The sequence below is a fragment of the Xenopus laevis genome, chromosome 7L (assembly GCF_017654675.1).
Source record: "Xenopus laevis strain J_2021 chromosome 7L, Xenopus_laevis_v10.1, whole genome shotgun sequence".
NCBI lineage: Eukaryota > Metazoa > Chordata > Amphibia > Anura > Pipidae > Xenopus > Xenopus laevis.
Window position 1 is genome coordinate 98,972,344 of NC_054383.1, and position 25,179 is coordinate 98,997,522.

At 38.9% G+C, this 25,179-nt stretch overlaps 1 protein-coding gene across 8 annotated transcripts in view; it reads right to left on the minus strand.

Moving 5' to 3' along the window:
* The window catches only part of kazn.L (kazrin, periplakin interacting protein L homeolog), a 349,342-nt gene that overhangs the window by 96,178 nt on the left and 227,985 nt on the right, over positions 1-25,179 (minus strand). For 5 of the 8 annotated variants that reach the window (XM_041569375.1, XM_018226077.2, XM_018226070.2 and 2 more), the window contains exon 3: positions 9,180-9,363. In XM_041569375.1, the coding sequence (XP_041425309.1) occupies positions 9,180-9,363 (184 nt within the window). Of the gene's footprint in view, positions 1-9,179; positions 9,364-9,693; positions 9,852-10,018; positions 10,171-25,179 lie in introns of those variants that run through there. The other 3 variants (XM_018226073.2, XM_018226072.2, XM_018226074.2) reach the window with 3 other exon arrangements.

The following is a 25,179-nucleotide window of genomic DNA, read 5'->3' on the forward strand; positions in this document are numbered from 1 at the left end:
ATCCAAACTAAGATATAATTAATCCTTATTTGAAGCAAACCCAGCCTTTTGGGTTTATTTAAATGCTTAAATGGTTTTCTATTAGACTTAAGGTATGAAGATCCAAATTACAGAAAGATCTGTTATTCAGAAAACCCCAGGTCGCAGGCATTCTGGATAACAGGTCCCATACCTGTATTAAAGGTCACCTCGGGGTTGGTGACTTAAAGAAACAGTAACACCAACAAATCAAAGTGTTTTAATGTAATAATAGTAATAAAATAAAATAAAAATATATATATATATGTACTGTTGCCCTGCACTGGTAAATCTGATCTGTTTGCTTCAGAAACACTACTATTGTTTATATAAACAATCTGGTGTGTAGCAATGGTGGAAATTGAAAAAAAGGCTATATGGCACAGGTTAAATAGTGGATAACATGGCACAGGTTAAATAGTGGATAACAGATAACACCATTATGTTCTACATAGCTTATCTGCTATCTACCAGTGCAGGGTAACACTGCAATATATTTTCTTTAAAACTCTTCTCATTTTTTGATGTTACTGTTCCTTTAATATCCTAACATATTTCCCATACATCCAAATATCTTCATAGTCATATTTCAACAGGGGTACATTATTCATGATGCAAATTTTCAAGACTTCAGACACGTTAGCTATGATGCAATTCCAGCCATATCATCTTGCTGGATTACATAAGAAATACTCCACACAATGAGTTGCAGTCACTTTTGAGTTCTCTGATCAGAATGCAAGTGGGTGTGGGAAGTTGCAGCAAAATGAATGCAGTTTACACCTAACTGCAAGGAAGTTGCTGTAACAAGTACTGCCGCTGTGATCCAGAAAATTCCATTACATTCTGTCCTACTGGAACCAGATCAAAACCACCAAAGTGGATAATGCCCAATACATAGTAGTGTCATAAAATATTCATATCAATAATTTTTTTGCTCAATTCAGGTAAGTAGTAGCTGCCAGTCAAATGTAACCCACGGACTCCAGTTAAAACAGGGGCATCCGCAGAAAAAAATTAAATAAAATTACATAAATAAATTAGAATTGCTTGCTTAAAATTACTATATGGGAGACAACCTTTACATAACTTGAAGTTTTAGAGATATTGGGCATATACACACGCACACATACTACACAGTGTGTTTATATGTTACAGTTTAATTATTACTAGATCTTATCGAAGGAGAATGCCTGTGTAAAGACACACAGAAAGACTTCTGCAATGGAAAGATATATCTGTAAAATATTTGGTAAAGGACTGGACTGTGCTCAGAATAAGCTATGCAAATTAAGTATAAAAAAAAAACCTAACACATTTGGTGTAAATTTGGGGCTTCTCTTTGTTCTAGGCTAACGTTATGCATGGATGTCCTGAACAAATGTAATACAGTAGACATAAATGATCCATGGGGAAAAAAATATTGCAGTATTAATTTATAGTAGGGATGCACCAAATCCACTTTTCTGGATTTGGCCGAACCCCGAATCTCTCACGAAAGATTCGGCCGAATACCAAACCGAATCTGAATGCAAATTAGGGGTGAGAAGGGGAAAACATTTTTTACTTCGTTTTCTGACAAAAAGTCACGCAATTTCCCTCCCGCCCCCCTCCCCGCAGAGAGCAACCTGGAGGCCTGCAAAGTTTAGGGTCCAAAGAAAATGGCATATCCTCTAAATCATTCCCAGACTCCTGGCCCAATAAGACTGACTGCACTCCAAAATAGCCAGCTTATGCCTCTTACAGGTACTGATTTTTAGAATTCTGTGTTGTTTCAGCCCTTATCCTGTATGGCTCTATCCCTGGCTTATGAACCCTTCTGCAAAGATTTACTTTGACATTCCAACATTCCCATTGAGCAATCCTTCCCCAAGTTGTCTGTGGAACTGAAAACACACAACTACTAATAGGGTCTGTAAATGTTCATTACGGGAAGAGGTTAATAGAACTGCACATAAGTCTATGTAAGAAGAGATCAAGGCAAAAAACCTTTAAGGAGATTGGGAAGATGTGGATGCACAAATAAGTCAGTGAGAAATGGAGGACATGGTGGGCTGTATTGTGATACAGAAAAAAACAAGATGGGAGTGTTTAGACCAGGAGTGGCTGGCACCATTAACTTTCTAAAAATCAGATGGAGTGAAAGAAGGTGTAGTATAAACTTGAAGAAATAAACAGATCACAACGTCATATTAATGGGTGCAGAATTATATGCATTTTATTGTCCCTTTAAAAACAAAGTTAAAGAGAATGTTGGGGGGGATTTGTAGCCGAGCAGCAGAAATGACGTACCTTCTAAACTGCAGTCAATTCCCAATACAATAATGAATGAAATAAATGCAATCAATTCGCATTGTGCCCATGTTTACTGTGAACAGGAACAAGTTCTGTGAGTCAGAGACATCATTAATTCTATTCAACAGGGAAAATGGCATTCATGCTTAAACTGCCAGGCTGGCTTTTGGAATCCTAGTTCCATATATCATAAGGAGGATACACAATTATATAAAATGATTTTGTAACTACCGAGTTGTCAATGTGTGACTACTGCTACACAATTGCACAGGATAGACAGCAATTATTTCAAATGATGGTAATTATGCAGCAAGTGTCATAAATGTAAAAATGATTTTTTTATAACATATCGGTCAGATACAGGATTTTAAATTGTGTACCATGCTCATGTCTTTTCAAATTCCTAGGTTTTTCGCATCAGACTAGAGCTGAAAGTAGGTCCTCATGTGAAAGGGTATGATCCATAAATATTTTCCAATTCACTCCTCAGAAAATTGACTCTTACTACACAATGGGTTGAAATGGTATACAAGGTGTAGAGTAGCAAGTAGTAGTACTCCTTTTTGTAAATAAAAAAAGATGCGTCAGGCTAGAGAATTTTCTAAAGCAGTGCTGCCTTCTTCATCCTCTCTCCCAGATGTTCCTTGTTAAGAATTAGATTTGCATATGCCCAGTAGTAGTAAAATGAGGACTTGCATGCTCAAGTATGAGGAGGGACACCTGAGAGAGACAGCAAAGATGAGGCTTTCAAAACTTGCCAGAACCACTTCAGGTATTTTTCCCAAAAAGGAATGAATAATATTTGGAACAGTAAACTTGCTTGTCTTTTAATTCACAGCTCAAACGCCAAAGCTCTCCCTGAAATTACTATGTTGAATAATCTTTAATTCTGCATGTTCCCTTTAATGAGATATGCAGAAAACTGAATATTCATATTCAGAAATTACAAGTTCAAAAGATAGAGACATTCAAGTACAGCACATGAATACTTAAAGGAACTGTAACACCAAACAATGCAAGTGTTTTAAAAGGAAAGACAATGTAATGTACTGTTGCCCTGCATTGGTAAAACTGAAGTGTTTGCTTCAGAAACACTAATAGTTTATATAAAAAGTTGCTGTGTAGCCATGGGGGCAGCCATTCAAGCACAGGATACACAGTAGATAAAAGATACGTTCTGGAAATCCTGTTCTATACTACAGAGGTTTTCTGGCATCTGTGGAGTATCCTGTGCCTTTTCTCCTTTTCCAGTATTGAATGGCTGCCCCCATTGCTACACGGCAGCTTGTTTATATCAACTAAAGTAGTGTTGCTGAAGCAAACATGCCAGTTTTACCAGTGCAGGACAACAGGACCTTATATTTTCATTACTTTAAAATACCTTCTTTTTTGGGTTTACTGTTCCTTTAAGGGTAGAAAACACAGCATGAGTGGAGGGCAATTAGGAAACAGTTATCCATCCACTGAGACAGTCAATGGACCTTGAGTAAAGACGACAGCTTTATTACATAATCGCTCAATGTGCCTCTCTCCAGAATCTGCTCTACTACACTCCTTGAAAGTGTATCAGATTTTGCTTTAAAGATAAACACACACATAAACCATCACTTTGCCTTAGGGGTATAGTATCCCTTTTTATGGAAGATAAATATAAAAACAATGTTTCACAAGCGTAATCTTACGGTTTCGTTTCCATCACCAACCCAGATTCAGTTCTTTCACATGCTATTTTAAAGATTTGCTTAAACAATTAAATGGATACATCAGCACATATTTCAAATCATTTTCAAATTAAAATGTAGAGTGGTGTTGTTTGCCCTTCATCTAACCTTTTGTATCTCCCTCGGTGTTCCATGCATCCACTAAACTTAATGGCTCAGATCTGCTTCAGCTCAATGAATTAGGCTGCTACCCAAGAAGCTGCAACTTTGTTTCCTGCCTACATTGACTGTGCATTTGGCATCCGCTAGGATTTGGAAACATTTACTTATGGGAGGGGGTAAAGTAAGACTGAACATGGGTCTGCACATAAAGCCCCTGCCTAAATCACAGACTGTCTGTCTGGCATGGCCATCATTGCGACAGCTCTGATAGCTTCTGTAAAAAATTAACCAATTGAAAATTGACTGATTTAGCTATTCTATAACATTCTAAAAGTGAACTTAAACGTGGACTATCCTTTCAATTTTAAATAATTAATATAGCACTATTTAAAGCAGTGCAATTTTTGAACATGGTGAACCGCAATTCTGTGGAGCTTCCAGTCTACCTTTCATAATTTAGACAAGCAAAGACTTTGCCAGGTCGTTGACACAGGAGTTGCCCCAATAAAGAAAACAAGTTTCCTAAGTTAGAACAGTCCCTTATAGAAATTACATATAAAAACTTGGCCTCCTATTTCAAATGTTGAGAGAGCAACATTCAATGGCACTCGGAAATTGAAGATCAGTGGGCTGCAATATATTGTGCTGTGATACAGGAGAACAATTGTACTAGCCACACACAGGTAATTGAGGCCAAAGATCTTTAGCAACAGAAGGAGTGACTCACCAACAGAGAAAAGTCATCTGCCAAAATATTTCCCACCAGTATTCCAAACAGACACTGAATTGTTGCAGGCCAACGGAAGTTAGCCAGTATAATAAGTTTTCACAAAACTGATCACCAATATCAGCTGGTACGTGCCCAGCAGGTAGGGTTGCCACCTTTTCTGGAAAAAAAATACCGGCCTTCCTATATATTTATCTTTTTTCCCCTATTAATAACATTGGGGTCAACCATCATTTTTACCGACCAGGCCGGTAAAATACCGGCCAGATGGCAACCATACCAGCAGGATGTATCTGCCAAATACTTCTAGGACAGCTCTCTTCTACTATAGAGAATATGTCTGCCCATGATGTGTACTGCTTATTTTGCCCCAGGCAGCAGTGAGCGGCCAGTTATAAGAGGCGTTTTTTTGTTTAACCAGGAAATTTGGCTCCACTATTGCAATATAGAGCTCATTGCACTAGAATTTCCCCCCCCCCTTAGATCCTCTCCGAATTGGAAGTTTTAAGCGAGGAGCAAGGGTAGGGGCCCACATCGCCCATGCCTCATTTGGCAAGCTCACCAATGAGCAGGTCTTACCATGAATGTCTGGCTTTATATGCTAATGTCACATTGAGCTTATTCTCTGAAAGACAAATGTCCATGACTGTTCCATAGTGTCCTAGCCGCCTTTCTTTAAATTAATAGCAGTGTACCTTAACCAGTGGCTCATGAGTAACATGTTGCTCTGCAACCCCTTGGATTTTGCTCCGAGTGGCCTTAAAGCAGATGCTTATTTTTTAATTCCTGGCTTTAGTTGCATTAAAACAGGTGTATTGCCAAACGCGCCTCCTGCATGGTTCCAAGCCCACATAGGGGCTACCAATAGCCAATCACAGTCCATATTTTGTACCCTTGGGTATTCTTTGTGTGCTTATGTTGCTTTCCAACTTTATTTTACATTTGAATGTGGCTCATGGGTAAGGTTGGGGAACCCTGCTTAATAGCAATCACCTGACCCAGCTCACACAGATCATTTTTTGGTTGAAAAGTGCAGACCCGTTACCCTATTCAACAGCCCCCCTCCCCAGATAATTAGACCTTGAAAAAAAGCCCTACTGTAAGTCTGCAGGCAGAGATTTAAAGTTCTGTTGATTTTTTCAGCCTTTATTGCTAGAAGCCAACACAGGTGGCTCTTTAAAGATAAACTTGAAAAATAGGGGAAAAAATTATAAACTTTGTAAAGGATTAACCAAACATGCCAAATTCTGCCTGCGGGCTTTCATTCTTACTGTAATTGCAGTTATATTTACTTATTTTTCAACATGTCATCTGTCATCTCTTAAACTGGTAATACCAACCTTTCTGGTCCCAGAACCTTCAGTTTACACAATAATGTTTACTTATATATAAGGAAAAAAAGTTACCACTGCATATTCAACATTTATAGATAAACAAAAGATCAAAAGAAATAGCCCACATGCGACTTAATTCCTTCATAGGAATAAAACAAAAACACAGGTACAATTTTACAAAAATGTAAATTGGACCCCCCCCTATAAAAAAACAAATAGAAGTGTGTTGCTAAAATACAGCAGCAAATTTTATGAGAATTAGGAAAACTCTACTGTTTCACTTTGATTGCAGTACAGGAAGAAATGGAAAAAATACATATAATTCTAAGCAACTACCCAATATATAAATAAATTAGAAATTTAGAAATGGTCAAAGTAAGGCTAAGGCCACACTAGGCGATAGCGCGGCGATTTGACTCGCGGCGACTTTTCGCCGCGACTTTTAAGCCGCAATCGCTGTGGAAACTTTTGCGCTGGCGTCTATGGGGAATCGCCAGCGTAAAAACACACGCGGCGATCTTTTTTCTATTGTCGCTCGAAATCGTCTCGCTAGGCGATTTCGAGCGACAATAGAAAAAAGATCGCCGCGTGTGTTTTTACGCTGGCGATTTTACGCGATTCCCCATAGACGCCAGCGCAAAAGTTTCCCCAGCGATTGCGGCTTAAAAGTCGCCGCGCTATCGCCTAGTGTGGCCTTAGCCTAATTGTGATTGCTATTGGAAGCAATATAGGTCTTTTAATATTAGCAGCACTTCTGGTCCTGACCCCCGAAACAATGTTGCAAGCCAGCTGATTAAAAAGGATTAACAGACCTAAAGGAGAATGCACTCCCATTATATGTTTTAAGAGGCGCACACCCAGAGAACAGAAAAGAGTAAACAACTGATTGCAACGGCCATTACATCTGCAAACAGCTTTAAAACTATTAGAAATTCGGAGCAGAAAGTTGCTTCGAATTAGATTTTCTTTCATCGTGAAAAGTTTTTTGGGTGGAGGATTCCATGTAACATAAACATGCACTACTTTCAGCACTGCATAGGGGTAAACAATGCTCTAAAGCAGTGACGCTGAACCACAAGTACCAAAAGTCCAGTGGAAGTACAGGTATGGGACAGGTTATCCAGAATGCTTGGGACCTGAGGTCTTCCGGATAATGGATCTGTCTGTAATTTAGATCTTCATACTTTAAGTCTACTAGAAAACCCAATAGGCTTGCCTCCAATAAGGATTAATTATACCTGAGTTGTGATCAAGTACAAGATACTATTTTATTATCAGAGAGATTAAGGAAATCATGTCAAAAAATTTGGATTATTTGGATAAAATGGAGTCTATGGGAAACAGCCATTCCGTAATTCAGAGCTTTCTGGATAACAGATCCCATACCTGTATTGCACTGCTGAAAGTCAAAGGTCTATGAAAAAAGTTTGCAGATTTCCAAGGTGAGCTCTAGCAATCTCATATGATGCTATAAATACAGTCATTTACAAGAAACAGAGGATAACTTGGCATCTCCAGATTCCTGCCCTAAAGTGCTTTGACAGTGAAGCAGCTCCATGCCGGTTTGATTCTGAAATCCAAGTAACAAGCCTTACAGAGTTAAGCACCATTGTCTTCTACAGTTAGACCTGGGTTTCCAGCTGCCAAATGAAACAAATCTATCATCATCTAACATTGTGGGAGGGAGATGTACCGTGCAGCAATCACACGTGTCCCCCGCATTGCACACGCATTTGTCATCCATGGTACAGAGCATTCGATTGTATACCTTTCATGGATAGGGATGAAACACCAGCATCATGCAACCTACCAACACCAAAAAAGTGAAACAAAACTTCAAATAAATTGTGTTATTTTACTTCTACCCCGGCAAAACAAACACACACACACACACATTTGTGTAACATCTTATGGGTGTGTTCACCGACAACAATGACCCCCTGCTCCTCCACAGCCGCTGACATACCCATCGCATTCTAAATGGCTTATCAGTAATTTGCTATGCAAATGAAGCCCTGGAGCTCTGCATATCAGCTTGCACAATCACACAGGAGACCATTTCTAGAAATAATATTAGAACAGCCGAAGCCCATGCATCCTTCTCACAAGGGCAACTCGTTGCAACACTAAGGAGGACAAATCCCATAGCACCTCATTGGCAACACCGTCGCACGACAGCAAAGAAAATTTGCAGGACTTATCTTGGCACGTGCAAGGTTAAAACACGAGAGCAAACACTAAACTCTTTCCTGCCCAAGAGCAATTCCAGCTCAGTGTTGTCACCATTTTCTCAAATGGGAAGTGGGTGGGGTGAGGGGTGAGGGGTAAATTCAATTGTATGTAACCCTCCAGAACAGGGGCAACCAGGGGCCTGCTTAAAATGTAAGGGCAGCCATAAGCCAACAGATGGTGCTGTGTATCTGTTCCATTAGCTTCACTCAATAGGACAGGCAGGAATGAGAAGCATGTATAAGAGCAGGAGCATCTAACCTGCAGCCCTTGTTCAGCTGCAACTCCCCGCAACCCCCTGAAAGTGGCTGGAGATCTACAGGTTGGAATCCCTTGCAGATCTCATTGGCTGCTGTGCATAATGCATTCCCAGGAGGTGCTGCTTTAGAAAGGGACTGCATGAATGATACAGAGGTGCATTATTACTGCCAATATCCACCTTAAGCCCCTTGTGCTGCTGCAGTTGTATTATTCAAGTTAGCAGGTGTATTATACAGGTTAGCAGGTGTATTATACAGGTTAGCAGGTGTGTTATACAGATCAGCAGGTGTGCGATGGGATCACTCTCTTTTAGGAAGGAATAGACTCGATCCTATTCACTGCACATGCTTGATTTGTCCGAATTTAGAAGTGGGAGCTACCATACTAATTACAGAAGCAAGACTGGCAATAACATAACACAAGGCATAGATTTCCCTTGAACATAAAGCCGCTGCCCCCCTAGTTCAGTCCTCCCAGAGCCCGGCCGCTTACCTTGCGTGTTGTGCTGGTTGTTCTCCATGACACAGGGGTCGCCGCTGTTCAGCTCAGCCAGTCTCCGGTTAGTGGCTGTCAGCTCGGCTCGCAGGTTGGTCACCTCCTGACTGGCGGACTGAATGGCCCCATCTATCCGCAGAGCCAGCTGCTTGTTATCTTCCATCATCTTCAGGATTTTGGCCTGAGGAGAGACGGGACAGAGAGCAGCATGGTGGGTGAGTGCAAGTCCGGAGAGGAGAGTGTAAAGAGCCGCGCGCTGCACGTTACTGACTAGCCAGTGCCCCCAGTGCAGGAATGAAGAGCACTGCGGGAGACACGGAACGAAGAACCGCCTCACAGAAGGACATAGCGCACAGCCAACCTGACATGCTCTCTTTAAATGGAACCTACCACCCTCCTCTCCTCCATAGGGGTGCACGTTGTGCGCGCTGCTTAAACCGTGTCCGCATGGAAGCGGCGAAAGTATACAAATCACTTATCAGCAATAAAAAACAGCTAGAAATAAAGTTACTTGCATAGTCGATTCTCCACTACAGCCCGAGACTCGCAGCTTCTACTCTAGCAGGACTCTGCCCCCCCTCTTCCCTTTTTTATTAGCACCTTCCTCTTCCCTTGTAAATCACAGCTACAAACTCGTGAGCGCAGTTCTTGGCTTCATTTCCCTGTGTTCATTATTTATTCAATGCCGAGTCCCCAAGACAAACCATTTCCCAGGCTAGGGCGGGGGGGAGCAAAGGAACCACAAAGACCTCGGGGCACAGAGATGAACAAACGGAATGCGAAGACTGAGCCGAGGAGCCATGTGTGTGTTCCAGAAAATATCTGAGCGTAGATACCTCGCCATGCTGAGTAAGAACAATCGCATTTGCTCGCTCTCGCTCTGCTGGTTTCGTTGTACTAGGACAGGGCTCTAGCGAGCAGTTTGCATTGCAGCATGTGCGAGATAATGCGGCCTATTAGCACACTCCCACACTGCACTTTTCTATCAGCAAAGGAATGTGGGACGAGCTTTTAAAAACTTAGGAACAGACCAACTTCTGGTATGGTAGATGCTAACCTAATAGCAGGGATTTTAACTTGCAGCCCTCCTGTCCTTTTAAAGGTGTTGTTGACCTTTAATTAACTTTTAGTGGAGATAATTTGCAATTTTTATGTTTTTTTTTTTATTATTCAGCAGCTCTCCAGTTTGCAATTTCTGCTATCAGGGTGCTAGGGTCTGAGGTACCCTAGTAACCATGCACTGATTTGAATAAGAGACTGGAATATAAATAGGAGAGGGCCTGAATATAAATAATAAAAAGTAACAGAGCATTTGTTTTTTTTAGATGGGACCCACGACTACGGTTGCCACCTGGCCGGTATTTTACCGGCATGGCCGGTGAAAAATGATGGTTGATCCTAATGTTATTAATAGGGAAAAAAGATAAATTTATAGGAAGGCCAGTATATTTTCCAGAAAAGGTGGCAACCCTACTCGCAACCCCCATTTGAAAAAGGAAATAGTCAGAAGTAGGCAAATAATTTCGAAAACTATATACAAAAAAGAAAAAAATGAAGGCCGAATGACAAGTTGCTTAGAATCGGCAATTCTTTAACTTGAAGGTGAACCACTCCTTTAACTGGAAATCCCAGTGTGCCTTGTTAATCACAGTCTGAATAGCACAGGCTTTAAAGGAGAAGCAAACCCAAAAGTTAAAAAACCCCTACCCTACATAGACCTCCCTCCTCCCCCCCAGTGTTACCCCTGGTAAATGCACCTAGCTTTTTACTAACCCCTCGGTGCAGATTCAGGCATTGAAGTTCACAGGCGCCATCCAGGTCCGGACTGAGAATTAAAATATGCCCTGCCATTTCAGGTACACAGAGGCCAAATCAGCCCTCACCAGCCCACTAAATACTGACTTTATATGGGACCTTATAGAAGCCCCTCTGGCATTTGCCAGAACCCACAGATTGCCAGTCCGGGCCTGGCGCCATCTTCAGCTGCTTCAGTAATCTTCGGAATGAGACCAGCATTTTGGCAATTTTTGTGAGTTTCGGCACATGCGCAGTTGTCGTGAAACAGAAAATTGCTCCAACTGCGCATGCACCGTTATGCCGGTCTCATTTCGAAGATTACCGAAGAGAAGAAGATGGCTCCCGTGAACTCCACTGGACAGAATTAAGTAAACACTTAGGGGCATTAGGGTAACACTTAGGCTGGAGGGAGGGGGTATGGGTTTTTTTAACTTTTGGGTTTGCTTGGGATGTAATCCCAAACATACAAATATTTCTAAGCAACTTTTTGATAATTAAATTGGAGAAGATTGAGAAATGGGAGATCACTGCTTGTCGTGTTTCACCTGCAGTCATAGGTTCAGTGTGATGCAGTAGGTATAGGCACTATAGATAAATACAAAAGGTCCTCTGTACTCAACAAAATTATCAATATATTATTGACATTGAGACATTTTGTGCCTTAAAGTGATACTGACACTAAAAAACTACTTTTTAAAATATGAATGTTCATTAAAAGTTGCATATAGGTCATGTTGTTCGTTTTATGCTGAGAGGTCTGTTTTTGTAAGCAATCGTTAGTTGAAGTTTCTAAACCTGATTGTCTTGCCAACCTGACTGTCCCATCTCAGCCTGTCATTTAAAGTTTCTATGGCTAACGGGATCCTGGTAGCCCACTCATTTAGGAACATGGAGCATCAGACAGGTGATTTAAAAACATTGTGCAAATACTTTATAGCAAAATTATAAGTTGCGTTAAAAAGCAATATTATGATAGATGTAAAAAAGAATTTGATTTCTGGTGTCAGAAAAATGCCTTACCCTTTTAACAAAACAAGAATTGTTTGTCCATATATTGCAAAATATTCAAGCTGGCCAACTACATCAAAGTCATCCCTGGTCTAGCTAGTCCTACACTCAACTTTTATCTGATTCATAAAAAATTATATTGCTTCATTATACTTAATGAATCAGAAAGTTGAGTGTGGGACTGGCCAAACCAGGGATGACTTTGACAGAGCTGGCCAGCTTCAATATATTGCAATATATGAACAAACAATCCCTCATTGCAACCCCACTTCATGGGTAAAAAAAAATGAGCGGTGAGCAAAACGTTAGCCTTTTTTTGTACATGCACAATAGAAAGGTTGTACTGTGTTCACTCATGCATTAACTAAATGCATAATTGTGCAGTACAATGTCCTTTCACAGGATCAGTAACACCAAAGCATGAAAAGTGATCAATAACATTGACAGGCACACCATTAGCTTTTATGCATTACACTTAAAAAAATTAACTTTGCAGTTCAGTAAGTTGCCACCATCAGTATATATGTGGGCCTGTTGGCCCTCAAGAGAGAGTTTTGACAGACCAGATCAGTGTTGGTCTGCAAAGGGAAGAACTTCTGTTTATTGACACCTATATGTGGCTGAGAAATAATCATCGTACAGAGGCAGTGGCCCCACCTTTCTCCCACTTCCTTGAAACAATGACCTCCTTTGTTTCTCTTTATTCAGGAGTTGGGTGTCAGATAATCATTGACCGTTAGATCTAATATATCTTTTGCCTAGAAGATGTATTAGGATTTCTGGTGATTTTAATAGAGTAAGCTCTGTCTCTCTACATGCAGAATTTGTGCAAAAGGCAGTTATTGTTAGATTTTTTGGTGGAATCCGTTATATGAATGAGCTCTAATTCATCTGCTAGGAAAGGAAGCCCCCCCCCTATAAGATATAGTGGATCCAACTGTCAATGAACAGATGCTGAGAGAGGGATAGCGAAAATAAACTTTATTTCAGAAATGAAGCAAAATATTTAATTGATTGTATTTAAAAAGCTTCTTTTCTTAATTATTCTTATTTTAGTGTGATGAAGCTCATGTTAAATTGTGATTTTTGCAATAGTTCCCCTTTAAAATTTTACAATCCATGTGATTAGCCAAACCATATACTGTATGAAACACGGAGAGGCTGCCTGGTAGGATGGCTAGAAATGTAATTAATGTGTGGCTGCCCTACTGATTGCCCTTGTAGTGTCCTTATCAATGCTTTAACTGTTGGGCATTTTTGTATTGTATACACATATAAACCTGGAACCTAGAGGCCTATATGGTTCTCCATGTTCCTAGAATGCAGGGCAAAGAGCTGTATACAGCACTGCCTTCATTCAACGAGGGCTTCAACTTATACGGATAGTTCACTTTTAAGTTAACATATATCGTGTTATAGAATGTCATATACAGTACTTAGCATTTTTTTTAGTTATCACTCACCACATTTAGGAAGTGGCCAAGATGCATTGCCCTGAGTCCTCCGCACAGGGAGCAGACAAACCGAAAATTTAAATGGAGCAGGCACTCAGAATAAAGGCAATCTTCCACCAGGTTGTTCAAGCAAAGTAAAAAAGATTTATTGTGTCCACAGCCTTACGTGTTTCGTGTTACAAACACTTAGTCATGGGCTTAATTTGCCTGAGCAACCTGGTGGAAGATTGCCTTTATTCTGAGTGCCTGCTCCATTGAAATTTTCTTTTAAGACTTCACTTGGGATGTTTGCTGTAAAAGGGAAGGTGCTAAAAAACAGGGTAGTCCTATGGTTCTGTAAGCGTTGTGAACTCCACCCACCTCACTGTGGATTTCTATAAATATGGATAAAGCTTGCCATTCCTGTGAAGATCTACTTTGAGGTGGTAATATCGGTCAGATCCATTCCTTTGGCCCTTGGACCAAGGTCTGGCCTGAGAATCAAAATAGGTCCTGGCATTTCAGGTGCACAGAGGCCTTAACGGTCCCCCACCAGCCCAATAAATAGTGACTGTCTATGGCAACTAAACAGCAGCCCCACAAATGGGCAGTCTAGGCTGCTTTGCCCCATATTTGGAATCATGCAGGGCAATGGGACAAGGACTGCATCAACATGTAGTTGGGTGGGTGGCACCATACACAGCTGCCAATTTGGTCTGAAGGAGCTGTGTCAGACCAGGTTGTTTTATGGTCTGCGGACAGTAAATCTAAAGGTAACTACTTCTTAAACCCGAACTAAGGAACATATTATTAATGGAGCTTAGGCGTATCACCAATAGTCCTGGCTCAAGCTAACATCAAATGAATGGCACAATCTCTAAACTGGGCCCTAGAAGTAGCACTGGCAGGAACACAATATTAAATGAATGGCACAACCAATGAATGAACACAAGAAGAAGCATTTACTGTTGGCTAGGTTAGTAGGGGCCTGCCAGAGAAACCCAGGCATCTATGAAATGTCAATATATGTTTGTGAAAAAGATTTCTTTCCTGGCATTAAGGGGGCCCTAACATGAGTCCAGTGACCTCTGCAACCTGGAACAGATGTAGCACACAACTCTTTTTTTAGTAAATAACCCCTACTTGTACAACATCCTAATGTGCTGTAAGGTTATTGATTCTGGTTGTGATCAGGAACACTTCACACTGTAAGCATTAGCCTTGGTGAAGAGAGGAGAGGATTAGCACCATCACCAAATTAAGGTCAAATGATTGTGTAGATGGAGGGCTTGAGCCTTGACCCATGGAAAAATCTTCTCTTATCCTGCTGGGACAGTTTCAATCTGAACGCACTGACAGCCCAGAAGAAACAAACATCTAAATGACACAGACTGTGAGTGAGCAATTAAGGAAATTAGGAAATTAAAAACATGATTGGTGAATGGATCATAGTCACAAATTACAAAGAAGAGCTATCATTCACATATCAAATGGAACATATGTTCATAATCCTAAGGGCAGGACTAGACGAAGCTCTTGAACCCGACATGTTTCAATGCGTCGCTTGTGCGACGTGTCGGGTACATGCACTTTGTCTAGTCCTGCCCTTACACACAGATTGTAGACTTAGTTACCTAGCTCATCTATACCATGTTGAATATATAATTGCATAAAATGAAAATCTGTGCACAGTTAAGAAAGCACACAGTCTCTTAGTTTTATAGTAACTAACGGACTATGTAATAAAAGGCACTAAGTTTGCCCAGGAGCAGTAACTCATGGCAACCAATCAGCAGGTTTAAATTTACTTGCTACTTGTTTAAAAGCAAACATCTTATTGGTTGTTATGAGTCTGCTACTGAGCAAATGTAGTACATTTTATTACATATGGGGAAATTGTGTAAACATTTCTATACCACAACCACTTTTTGGTATATTGATTCTGGGAATCTTTTGCTGCAGTTTCCAGTAGGTTACCACTAGGGGGAGAACGGAACAGCTTAAGTATGGAAGAATAGCTGGGAACAGGGAGGGATAGAGGGGGGGTGGCAATGGATGTCAAAAGAAAGAAGGAGGGGTGCAGCAGAAAAATGGGGAAGGAGGAAGAAAAGTGGCCTGTAGAAGAGAGTATTAATACAATAAAGAAAAGAAAGGGGTGGGAGAGGACAGAACTAAAGAATAGTAAAGGGTGTGGACAGAAGAACATAAAAACAAGTTAAGGGGGGTAGAGAAGGGCAAAGCTTGAAATAAAGGGTGAAAGCAGAATTGGAAAGAATAGAGAGAATGTTTTCTGTTCTGGGGTCACTGTTGCTAGTCACAAAAAAAGCCCAGTTGCTCTGATGCTGTAAAGCAGCAGGAGGGTAAAGAAGGACTTTAGCACAGTTTTATGTGATAAAGAAACATGTTGTAAGGCTATATCTTCAATTTCAATCATGACTGTATTATCTTCAGTGCAGATGACAAGATCACACTTATTGCGACCCCATGGCTTGTGGATGCAGCTAGAGTCAAGTGGTACTGTGTATATTAATACATTTTATCTTTTGTCAGCTTTTGAAAAACATACTATTACTTTGTACATGTACAAAATATATATTTGTGATTGGAGAGAAAAGAGCATCTTGCATATTGCAAGTATAGATTATTAAATGTATTTATATCTCTGATGGGAGAACTATGGAACTCTTGCACAGACCTCATTAGGTAGTCTAAAACTGAGTCCTTTCTCCTATAGTCTTTGGAGTATGGGTTACAACAGATTATTCCCCAGAGCTGGCATGGAGGCTCTGCTCTGCATTAGTATCTATGACCAGTATTTCTCATGACTGAGAAATGTAATGACAAATGAAAATACCTTGGGCCTGGGGCCCATAAGTAATTTAGTTATATAAGAACATGACCTTCACAGGATGCAAACATGACAGTAACACAGGAGCAAAAATTGAGCCCAAACAGTATGAGTAAACCTTGTAAACATGCAAGGTCAAAATACGGTGTCTTTCTGTAATTTGGATTGCAATACCTTAAATTTACTAAAAAATATTTTAAAACTAAATAAAAGCAATAGGATTGTTTTGCCTCCAATAGGCATTAATTATAATTCAGTTAGAGACAAATACAAGATAATCAGGGTTGGACCGAGGTGTGTGAGGCCCACCAGGGCTGCTACTTCAGGGGCCCCCACACCCCCTCTAGGGCCCCTGCCACCCACCCACCAGCAGCCCCTGCAACATAACTTACTTTTCCGCAATCAGGGCAAAGGATCGACGAAAAAGGGGAAGTGGAGGAGAGATGAAAGAGGGCAGGTGGAGGAGAGTTGGAAGAGGGCAGGTGGGAGAGAGACAGAAGGGACCAATGGTTTTTTTTCCCGGTGTCCCTCTGGCCCAGTCCGACCCTGAAGGTACTACCTTACTATGATGAAGAAAAATAAATAATTACATTTTTTTCAATTATTTTATTAAAATGGAGAGTCTATGGGAGATGGCCTCATAATTTGGAGCTTTCTGGATAATGGCTTTTCCAGATAATGGAACCTATAATCTCTGTGAGACTGGGAGGTTACTTTTTCGTTTTACCCCAGTTATAGAAGCTGTGTAACTTTATAACACATTTGCCTGGCTTGTTAGAATGCTCACACATTTGCCTGGCTTGTTAGAATGCTCACTACATCTATGCAGATACATTTCAGCCATTTCACAATCAAAATATATATTATATTGTAGGTATGTGCAATTTTACCCAAGGAGACAGCAATGCAGTTTAAGGTTTAGGTCCTAGGCTTATTGTACTGCTGAGTGCTGCCAGGCAAACAGAAAGGGTCAGCTTCTGCTCCCAGCCTTCTTTTGTGTATCTCTCACTTAATACAATGAGTGCATTGTTTTCATTCATTCATTGCTTCTCACAAATGTGTGTCATTCGCAGACCCCCAAATACAAACACAGCATAATATTGTTCTCATTGGATTTCTCATTGCTTTCAGACTAACTAATCTTAGTGTGATTTACATGACCCAAAATAAACAATTACATATTTCCTGAGAGTAGTGTTTCTTTAGGGTTCACACTGCACTACAAGTGTTAAGAGAGGAAATTATAATTGTTTAATTTTACATGTTACTGCTTGCTTTTGAAGCATTGCTTGAGGCTCAGTACTTGCCTGGGGACAGCCTTCCTTCCTATAGTGTGTTAATCCAACAAGGTGCAGGATGTAGTAGCTCAGAGGGTGTAGTCTAACATCATCACTGGTAAATTAGAGCTGTAACAAAGGAATTACAAAAAGGTCTATTAAATTAAACATCTAGTCCTTCTGGTTGTTGTTGGACTACAACTCCCATTGTGCCATTACCAGCCAAAGTCCCCCAGGCAGGAGGCTGTCAACATAGCACTTGAACTTGTAGTTCAATGACCAATGTTGGGCCGTAGGTTGAACATCTATCTCCATCAGAAATAACAGTCTAAAGTGCTTGTACAGTTCTGCTGATCATTTTAGTAGAAAGTAATGGGTTTTGCAGTGTTTACCTTTGAAGTTACAGTCACAGCTGATTAACCTTGCTGCCCGACTGAGTCTACGCAGCAGGTCTGTGTCAAAAGGAAAATTAACCTTAATTCTAACAAGAGTTACCTTTCATTTATTTTCCCTAAATAGACAGTAAAGTATGAGGGCTTGTTGCATGCACAGCAAGCTCCTTTTCTGTCTATTTGTAAATAGACAAATGAGGTGGAGGACACCATATTGTTTGCCATGGCTGAGCTAAACCTCAGAAACTTCAGCTTTCAAAAAAAAAAAATTAAACTGAAAACACTGAATTTTTTGGGGGTAAAATTAGAGCAACATTCTTTCAATAGAATTAACCTTTTCATGTTGGGCAGTGCAATGTTGTTGCATCCATAATTTTCTGCTTAGGGCTGGGTATGGTTTTTTTAATATATATATATAATTTTGACTTTTATAGGTCAAAATTGAAAAATAATCTAGAGAAACTTACTGAACTCAAATATGTGCTTATTTGAATATCAATCAAATAAAAATGTGAAAACTTGAATGCAGTGAATTTGTATTCTATAGTATTTACTTTTTACTATTCTACCAACTCTTTAAAAAATATTTGTCTAGTACTACTTCCATTGGCTTTTACATGAATTCGCCAGCTTTTGCATGCCAAATCTTTATATTTGAGTTTTTTGCACTCAACAAATCCCTATAAGTTTTGAAAAACTCTAATTCAAATTTGTGAGTTTTAGTGCAAAAAAACTTGCATCGCTGTAAATATTTGAATTCGACCATTGATAAATCAGCCCCATATATATGGCAGTTGTTTTCATTTTGAGAAGACTAATGGGTATATTTATCAAAAAGTGAAGTTAGAGATCACCACAGTCCTCTGGAGTGAAATTACACCACTCTCCATTCATTTCTATGGGATTTTTAAAAGTGTATTTATCAATGGGTGAAAGTTCATCCTTTGATAAATACGCCTTTCAAAATCCCATACAAATGAATAGAGAGTGGCGGAATTCCACTCTAGAGGACTGTGGCGATCTCTAACTTCCCTTTTTGATAAATATATCTCTATGTGTGTATATAGTTATATGTTCTCCAGAGGAAAGCCTTCCATAAATAGTCTCCCAAAACTTTCACTCTCTTCTTCTGCATATCACTGTGGCTGGAATCATGTTGTTCTTTCCTGGGCATGAGTTACATTCCTGGATGAGCAGGTGAGATTGGTCCAACTTTATGCTTGATGAGTTTCACCTCTTAAACATATCATATGAACCATTTCTAATTTCTAATATCATATTTATAGCTGTGCTCAAAATTCTGCTGTTCTTGTTTGCCGTTGTGTTCATAACAAGCGTATGCTTTAAATCCCATTCGGCGTTCAAACAGGTTCTATGTGTTTTAAACATTTATGATGTGCATGCACCTGCTGCCTCACTAGGTTTCCTAGATACAGTAGGTACAACAAATAGTATGAAGTGTAAATATATCATATTGGTTATTGTATCCCTTAGAGTCGTATGAACGTTGGTTTATTTTACAGTAGAGCGTCTTAAGGAGAGGATTGAAAGACATTGTGAAAATGTTAATGTTTGTAGCTCAGTTGCAATTAAACATTTCTTCATTAAGGGGCAGATTTAGTAAAGGTCGAATTTGCAATTCAGATTTTCAAATTTTTATTTTTGTCAAAACTCTCAAATTCGAATTGTGAATTGCCCAAACTTGATTAGAATTTTAATTCGAATTCAAATTTAGATATTTATCAAACCTATAGCCTGGGAATAATTTGAATTCGAATATTCACTACCTTCTGAGTTCATGTTCAAGTCAATAGGAAAGGTCCAGTGACCAGTTTAAAGATGTTATTAGCCTTCCTGACATTCAAGTTTTTTTTGTGGAAAAAACTCAATTTGAGCTTAGTCGAATTTAATTTGAATTCGATTTGAGTTTTGATGAACTGCCAATCAAAAAGAGGAGGCAGTGGTCTGAATTTAACCCATTATACACAAGTTTTGAAAGGCCGATCCAAAGCATTATAGTAGATGCATCTATCTATATATATATATACAAATATAAAAAAAATGTAGTTCAGGCCTAGGGTCAACTTTTTATTGACCCTAAACATATAATGAAATAAATTAAATAATATAAACTCATTTAACATTAGTAATTATTAAAAGTTTACGGGGGGATATACATTTATTTCATATATTATTAATTAATATACTTGCTACTTGTAGCTGGATAATGACTTAATGACATACACTATCATATAACCCTGGATCAACATTGTAAGATTATGCCAAGTTATTTTATTTTGGGATTGCCATTGAGGCCTATTTAGCAAAGGTCAGATTTTAGTGGTTTAGAGGTTTTTGAAACCACAACTAAACTCACTTTCTCTAAAACCATTGAATGTCATGACATTTATTAAAATATCCAAATAAAACAAGTACAATGAAATAACAGTGAAGGAAGCACTAAAAATACAAATACCTCTAAAAATTCAAACTGTTTGGACGTTTCCTAGGCGAAGTTTTGTATTAGTGGTTTTTGTGGTTTTTACACTTAGGGGCAGGTTTATCAAGGGTCAAAGTGAATTAGAGGGAATTTTAAAAGTAAAAAATTCGAAATTCGAAGTAATTTTTTGGATACTTCGACCATCGAATAGGATACTACGAATTTACTTATAGAAAATAGTTCTAATATTCGACTGTTCGATAATCAAAGTACTGCCTCTTTAAAAAAACTTCAACTTAGCCATACTTAGCCTATGGGGACCTTCTGCAACCATTTTCTAAGTCTTTACACATCGAAGTAAAATCGTTCGATCGTACTCTAAAATCGGTCGATTCGAACAATTTTACTTCGATAGTTCGATGGCCAAATTCGGTGAGAACTACTTCGACTTCAATATTCGAATTCGAAGTATTTTTATTCAAAGTATTTTACACTTCGAAATTCGACCCTTGATAAATCTGCCCCTTAATAAATCTCAAATTTTTAGAGCTTTAAAAATAAAAAAAAAACAGGAAAACATTTTTAGAGATTCGTGAAAAAAGCTAAATCCGATTGTAAGTAAATAGGCCCCTTAATACTATTGGGGGCTGATTCACTATGGGTCGAATATCGAGGGTTAATTAACCCTCGATATTCTACTAGGATTTAGCGCAAATTCTGCGATCGTACGATCGAAGGATTATTCCTTCGATCGAACGATTAAATCCTTCGAATCTAACGATTCGAAGGATTTAAATCCAACGATCGAAGGAATATCCTTCGATCAAAAAAACTTAGGCAAGCCTATGGGGACCTTCCCCATAGGCTAACATTGACATCGGTAGCTTTTATCTGCCGAACTAGGGGGTCGAAGTTTTTTTTAAAGAGACAGTACTTCGACTATCGAATGGTCGAATAGTCGAGCGATTTTTACTTCGAATCCTTCGATTCGAAGTCGTAGTCGAAGGTCGAAGTAGCCCATTCGATGGTCGAAGTAGCCCAAAAAATACTTCAAAATTGGAAGTTTTTTTACTTTGAATCCTTCACTCGAATTTAGTGAATCGGCCCCTTGATGTATAAAGGAACCAGACAGTAATGTTACAGACTAGAGGCTGATGCCTAAAAAAAAATAGCATATAATCTGTCTCAGTATACCAATTTTCACCTTCCACATAGATAGATAATTGCTATATCCTAAGGTTTAAATGTAAAAGCACAGAAACACTCTACAACCAAGACATGTATTGAGTAGTTTGAAATTCACTATTGCAACCTCTAGAACTGTTTTACTTCATTATTGTTTTGGCATGAAAAGCTTTTAAATATATTAAGAGTGAAATACTGTATATTGCTGAGCTGTAAAAGGAAAAGCAAATGCAGTTTCTGATTGATAACAATTTAACAGTTTTAAGTTTTGCTGGATTTATAACGTGCCCATTGGACAGGATGCAAAGTGAATAATAATCCAATTTGATTGCCTGTACAGGAGATTTTTTAGACCTAGACATAATCTTCCTTCAATACGGTGCTTCTGCTAAAGGTTTTTACAATTTAGTATAAAGTTTAAATCACTGTATAAAAAAACCATATTGCAAAATTGGAAACAATTCAGATGATGAGATTATTTAGGAAGACGAAGGTCTATTGGAAGCTTTTTCACTCTGCAGAAAACTAGATTTGAAGTGTATCTAGCCACAATGCATACATTCAATTCCCTCTGGTTTTAGAAATAAGGTCTTTTGTTGACCACAAGGATTGCCAAAATTAATAGATAGCTGAAGTAATTGATCAGTTAACAATAATTACACCATGACCAATCATCTAGTGGAACAATCAACTAGATATTAGTGCAATACTGTGTCCAATGTGTGAAGCAAGCGCAATTGTGTGCATTTTGATACAACTGATAAAGTGGCATCATCGCTGCAATTATACTGGAATTGTGGGGGAAAAGACGGCATTGTGGGAGAAAAAAACTTGGCAAATTATAGCCAAAAGGGTTGTGATTTTTCTGTGATCTATGTTACCTAAAATATACAGTAACATTATTTGTTTTGATGTCTAATGTTAACATTAGCGATTAAATATTGATGGAATATGGAGTAAAGCACCCCATACTGTGACAATACCCCCTCCTACTTATAGATGAAACACTGGGACTCATTTACCAATATACTGTAGCAACCAATGAGTAGCCTTTATCAACCAGCTACAGAATAATAAGGAAAACTGCAGCAGATATACTTTCATGAAGACACCCTGCTGCTCCTCTGTACGAGGCGGAGCTGCTGGTAATATGAAGTGAATTTGAGAAGCATGCAGAAACACAATAAAATAATTTGGAGAAAACAAAAAGGTATCACAAACTACAGATATATAGGATACATTATCTGGAAGCCTGTTATCCAGGTTATGTTTTGTTATTACAGAAAGGACATTTCCCATAGACTCCGTTTTATCCAATTAATCCAAATTTGATTTCCTTTCTCTATGTAATAATAAAACAGTTCCTTGATCCAAACTAAGATACAATTAATCCTTATTGGAAGCAAAACCAGCCTGTTCGGTTTTTTAATGTTTACATGATTTTCTAGTAGACTTAAGGTAGGATGATCCAAATTACAGAAAGATCTATTAACCCGGAAAACCCCAGGTCCCAAGCATTCTGCATAACTGGTTCCATGCCTGTAAACAAAAAAGTCTAGTGTATATTTTAGAACCTAAATATTTACAAACAACTTAAAAATATTCAACTGATAATGTCCTTAAAAGAAAGGAATCTGATTTAAGTAAGCAAGAACTGTAATATAGATTGCATGTAATGAAATTGTGCTAGGCTAATAAATGCTGCTTAACACATATGGCATCTGTGAAAAGATATAAACTTCCGGGAGCTTTTAAATAACTTATAGGATTTACTAAACATCAGATCAGAGAATCCAGAGGGATTTCCAGCAGTTCGATATTTTTCTCCAGGCATTAACATTTTCTTGACAGTCAAGAAAGAATTTCAAGACCTTACACATTTATCAACCCATTTACTGCTTTGATTAACTACGATGAATTGGTAGTAATGCGGAAAATGATTAGTAAATCAGACCCACTCATTCTTTTTTTAATGAGCTGTACTTGTCTTTACTGCTCTTCAATAAAGAACATGGCTTCAGAAATCAGTTCTAGCAGATAGAGAGAGGTTCCTTCATCTATAGGAGAGTTTTGGTCTTGGGACTGGATCAGCACAGATATCATGTTTCTGTACTTAATTCAATATTAATCCATTGCTGTGCATAGAAAACAGAACTAGAAATGGCAGAATAAATGACTGATATATTTTTTTTACATGTTGCACCCTTTAGGTTTATAGCTTTTAAGGATCAAGTCCAAATCTAAGTGGCTAACAGTTGGAGCATTTATTATTTCTGAGAATCAAAAATTTAATTGAAGCCTATGCTTACCCAAAAACCAAAAAAGCAACTTTCCAATGTACATGAATTAAAAGCTTTCAGTGGTTTTAAAGGAGAACTAAACCCACAAAGAGAGTCACATTCTACTAGCCCCCCCTAAACAGAGTCACCATCTACTAGCCCCCATTCACCCCCTACCACCACATAGTCCAATGTTTAGAAAAGTATTGATGAATGTCGGATAGACCTCTCCATGCAAAGTAGCGCAGCAGAGCTCTTGGGTGCCATCTTCAGATCCTCTTCTTCCCTTCAGCTATTTAGAGAGTGTTCCGGCGCATGCATAGAAGGTTCGTATACCAAACAGCTTAGTGTCTGCGGTCCTTTAGCGAACATAACCGAGGATACTGAAGATGGTGCCCGTAAGCTCCACTGTGCTACTCTTTTCTAAATAGTGGACTATGTGGGGAGGAAGCGTGGAGGGGGGCAAATGGGGGCTAGTAGATGGGGACTCTCTTTGGGAGGTTTAGTTCTCCTTTAAAGTAATTTTAAATGTATTTGCAATTAATTAGCAGTATTTGTTGATCAAGTTATGTTCTCATGACTCTTGAAACAATGTAGCAGGGGGCAGTTTCTGCTACATTGTTTTAGAATCAAGTGCCAGAAGCACACAGAATAAATACTGTATAAAGGGCCAGATTCCATCCAATGAGAAAAAATCTCATGGTTTATTACGTGAAAAGTCATGGACGAGATTAAATTTGAGGAGAAAAAAACTTTTCTCCAAATTCAGTTCCAGTTTTTTCTCATAGATACATTTTTCTGAACTGAATTGCATCACAAATTGAATCTCGTCCATGAGTTTTAGAGGCACATTTATCAAGGGTTGAATTTTGAGGGTTAATAAACCCTCGACTTTAACCCTCAAAGTTAAATCCTTTAAATATCGAATTTGAAGGATTTAGCGCAAATCCTTCGTTCGTTCAATCGAAGTAGAAATCGAACGATTTTAAGCGATTGATCGAAGGATTTTTGTTTGATCAAAAAAAGTTTAGAAAAGTGCTGGGGAAGATCCACATGGGCTAATATTGTACCTCGGTAGGTTTAAACTGCCGAAGTATGTAGTCGAAGAATTTTTTAAAGAGACAGTACTTTGACTATCGAATAGTTGAACAATTTTTAGTTCGAATCGTTCGACCTTCGTTCGTTCGTCGAAGGTCGTAGTAGCCTATTCGATGGTTGAAGTACCCAAAAAACTACTTCGAAGTTTTTTTCATTCGAATCCTTTACTCGAGCTTAGTAAATGTGCCCCTTCATGTGATAAACCTTTTCCTCACTGAATTGAATCTTGCCCAATATTTG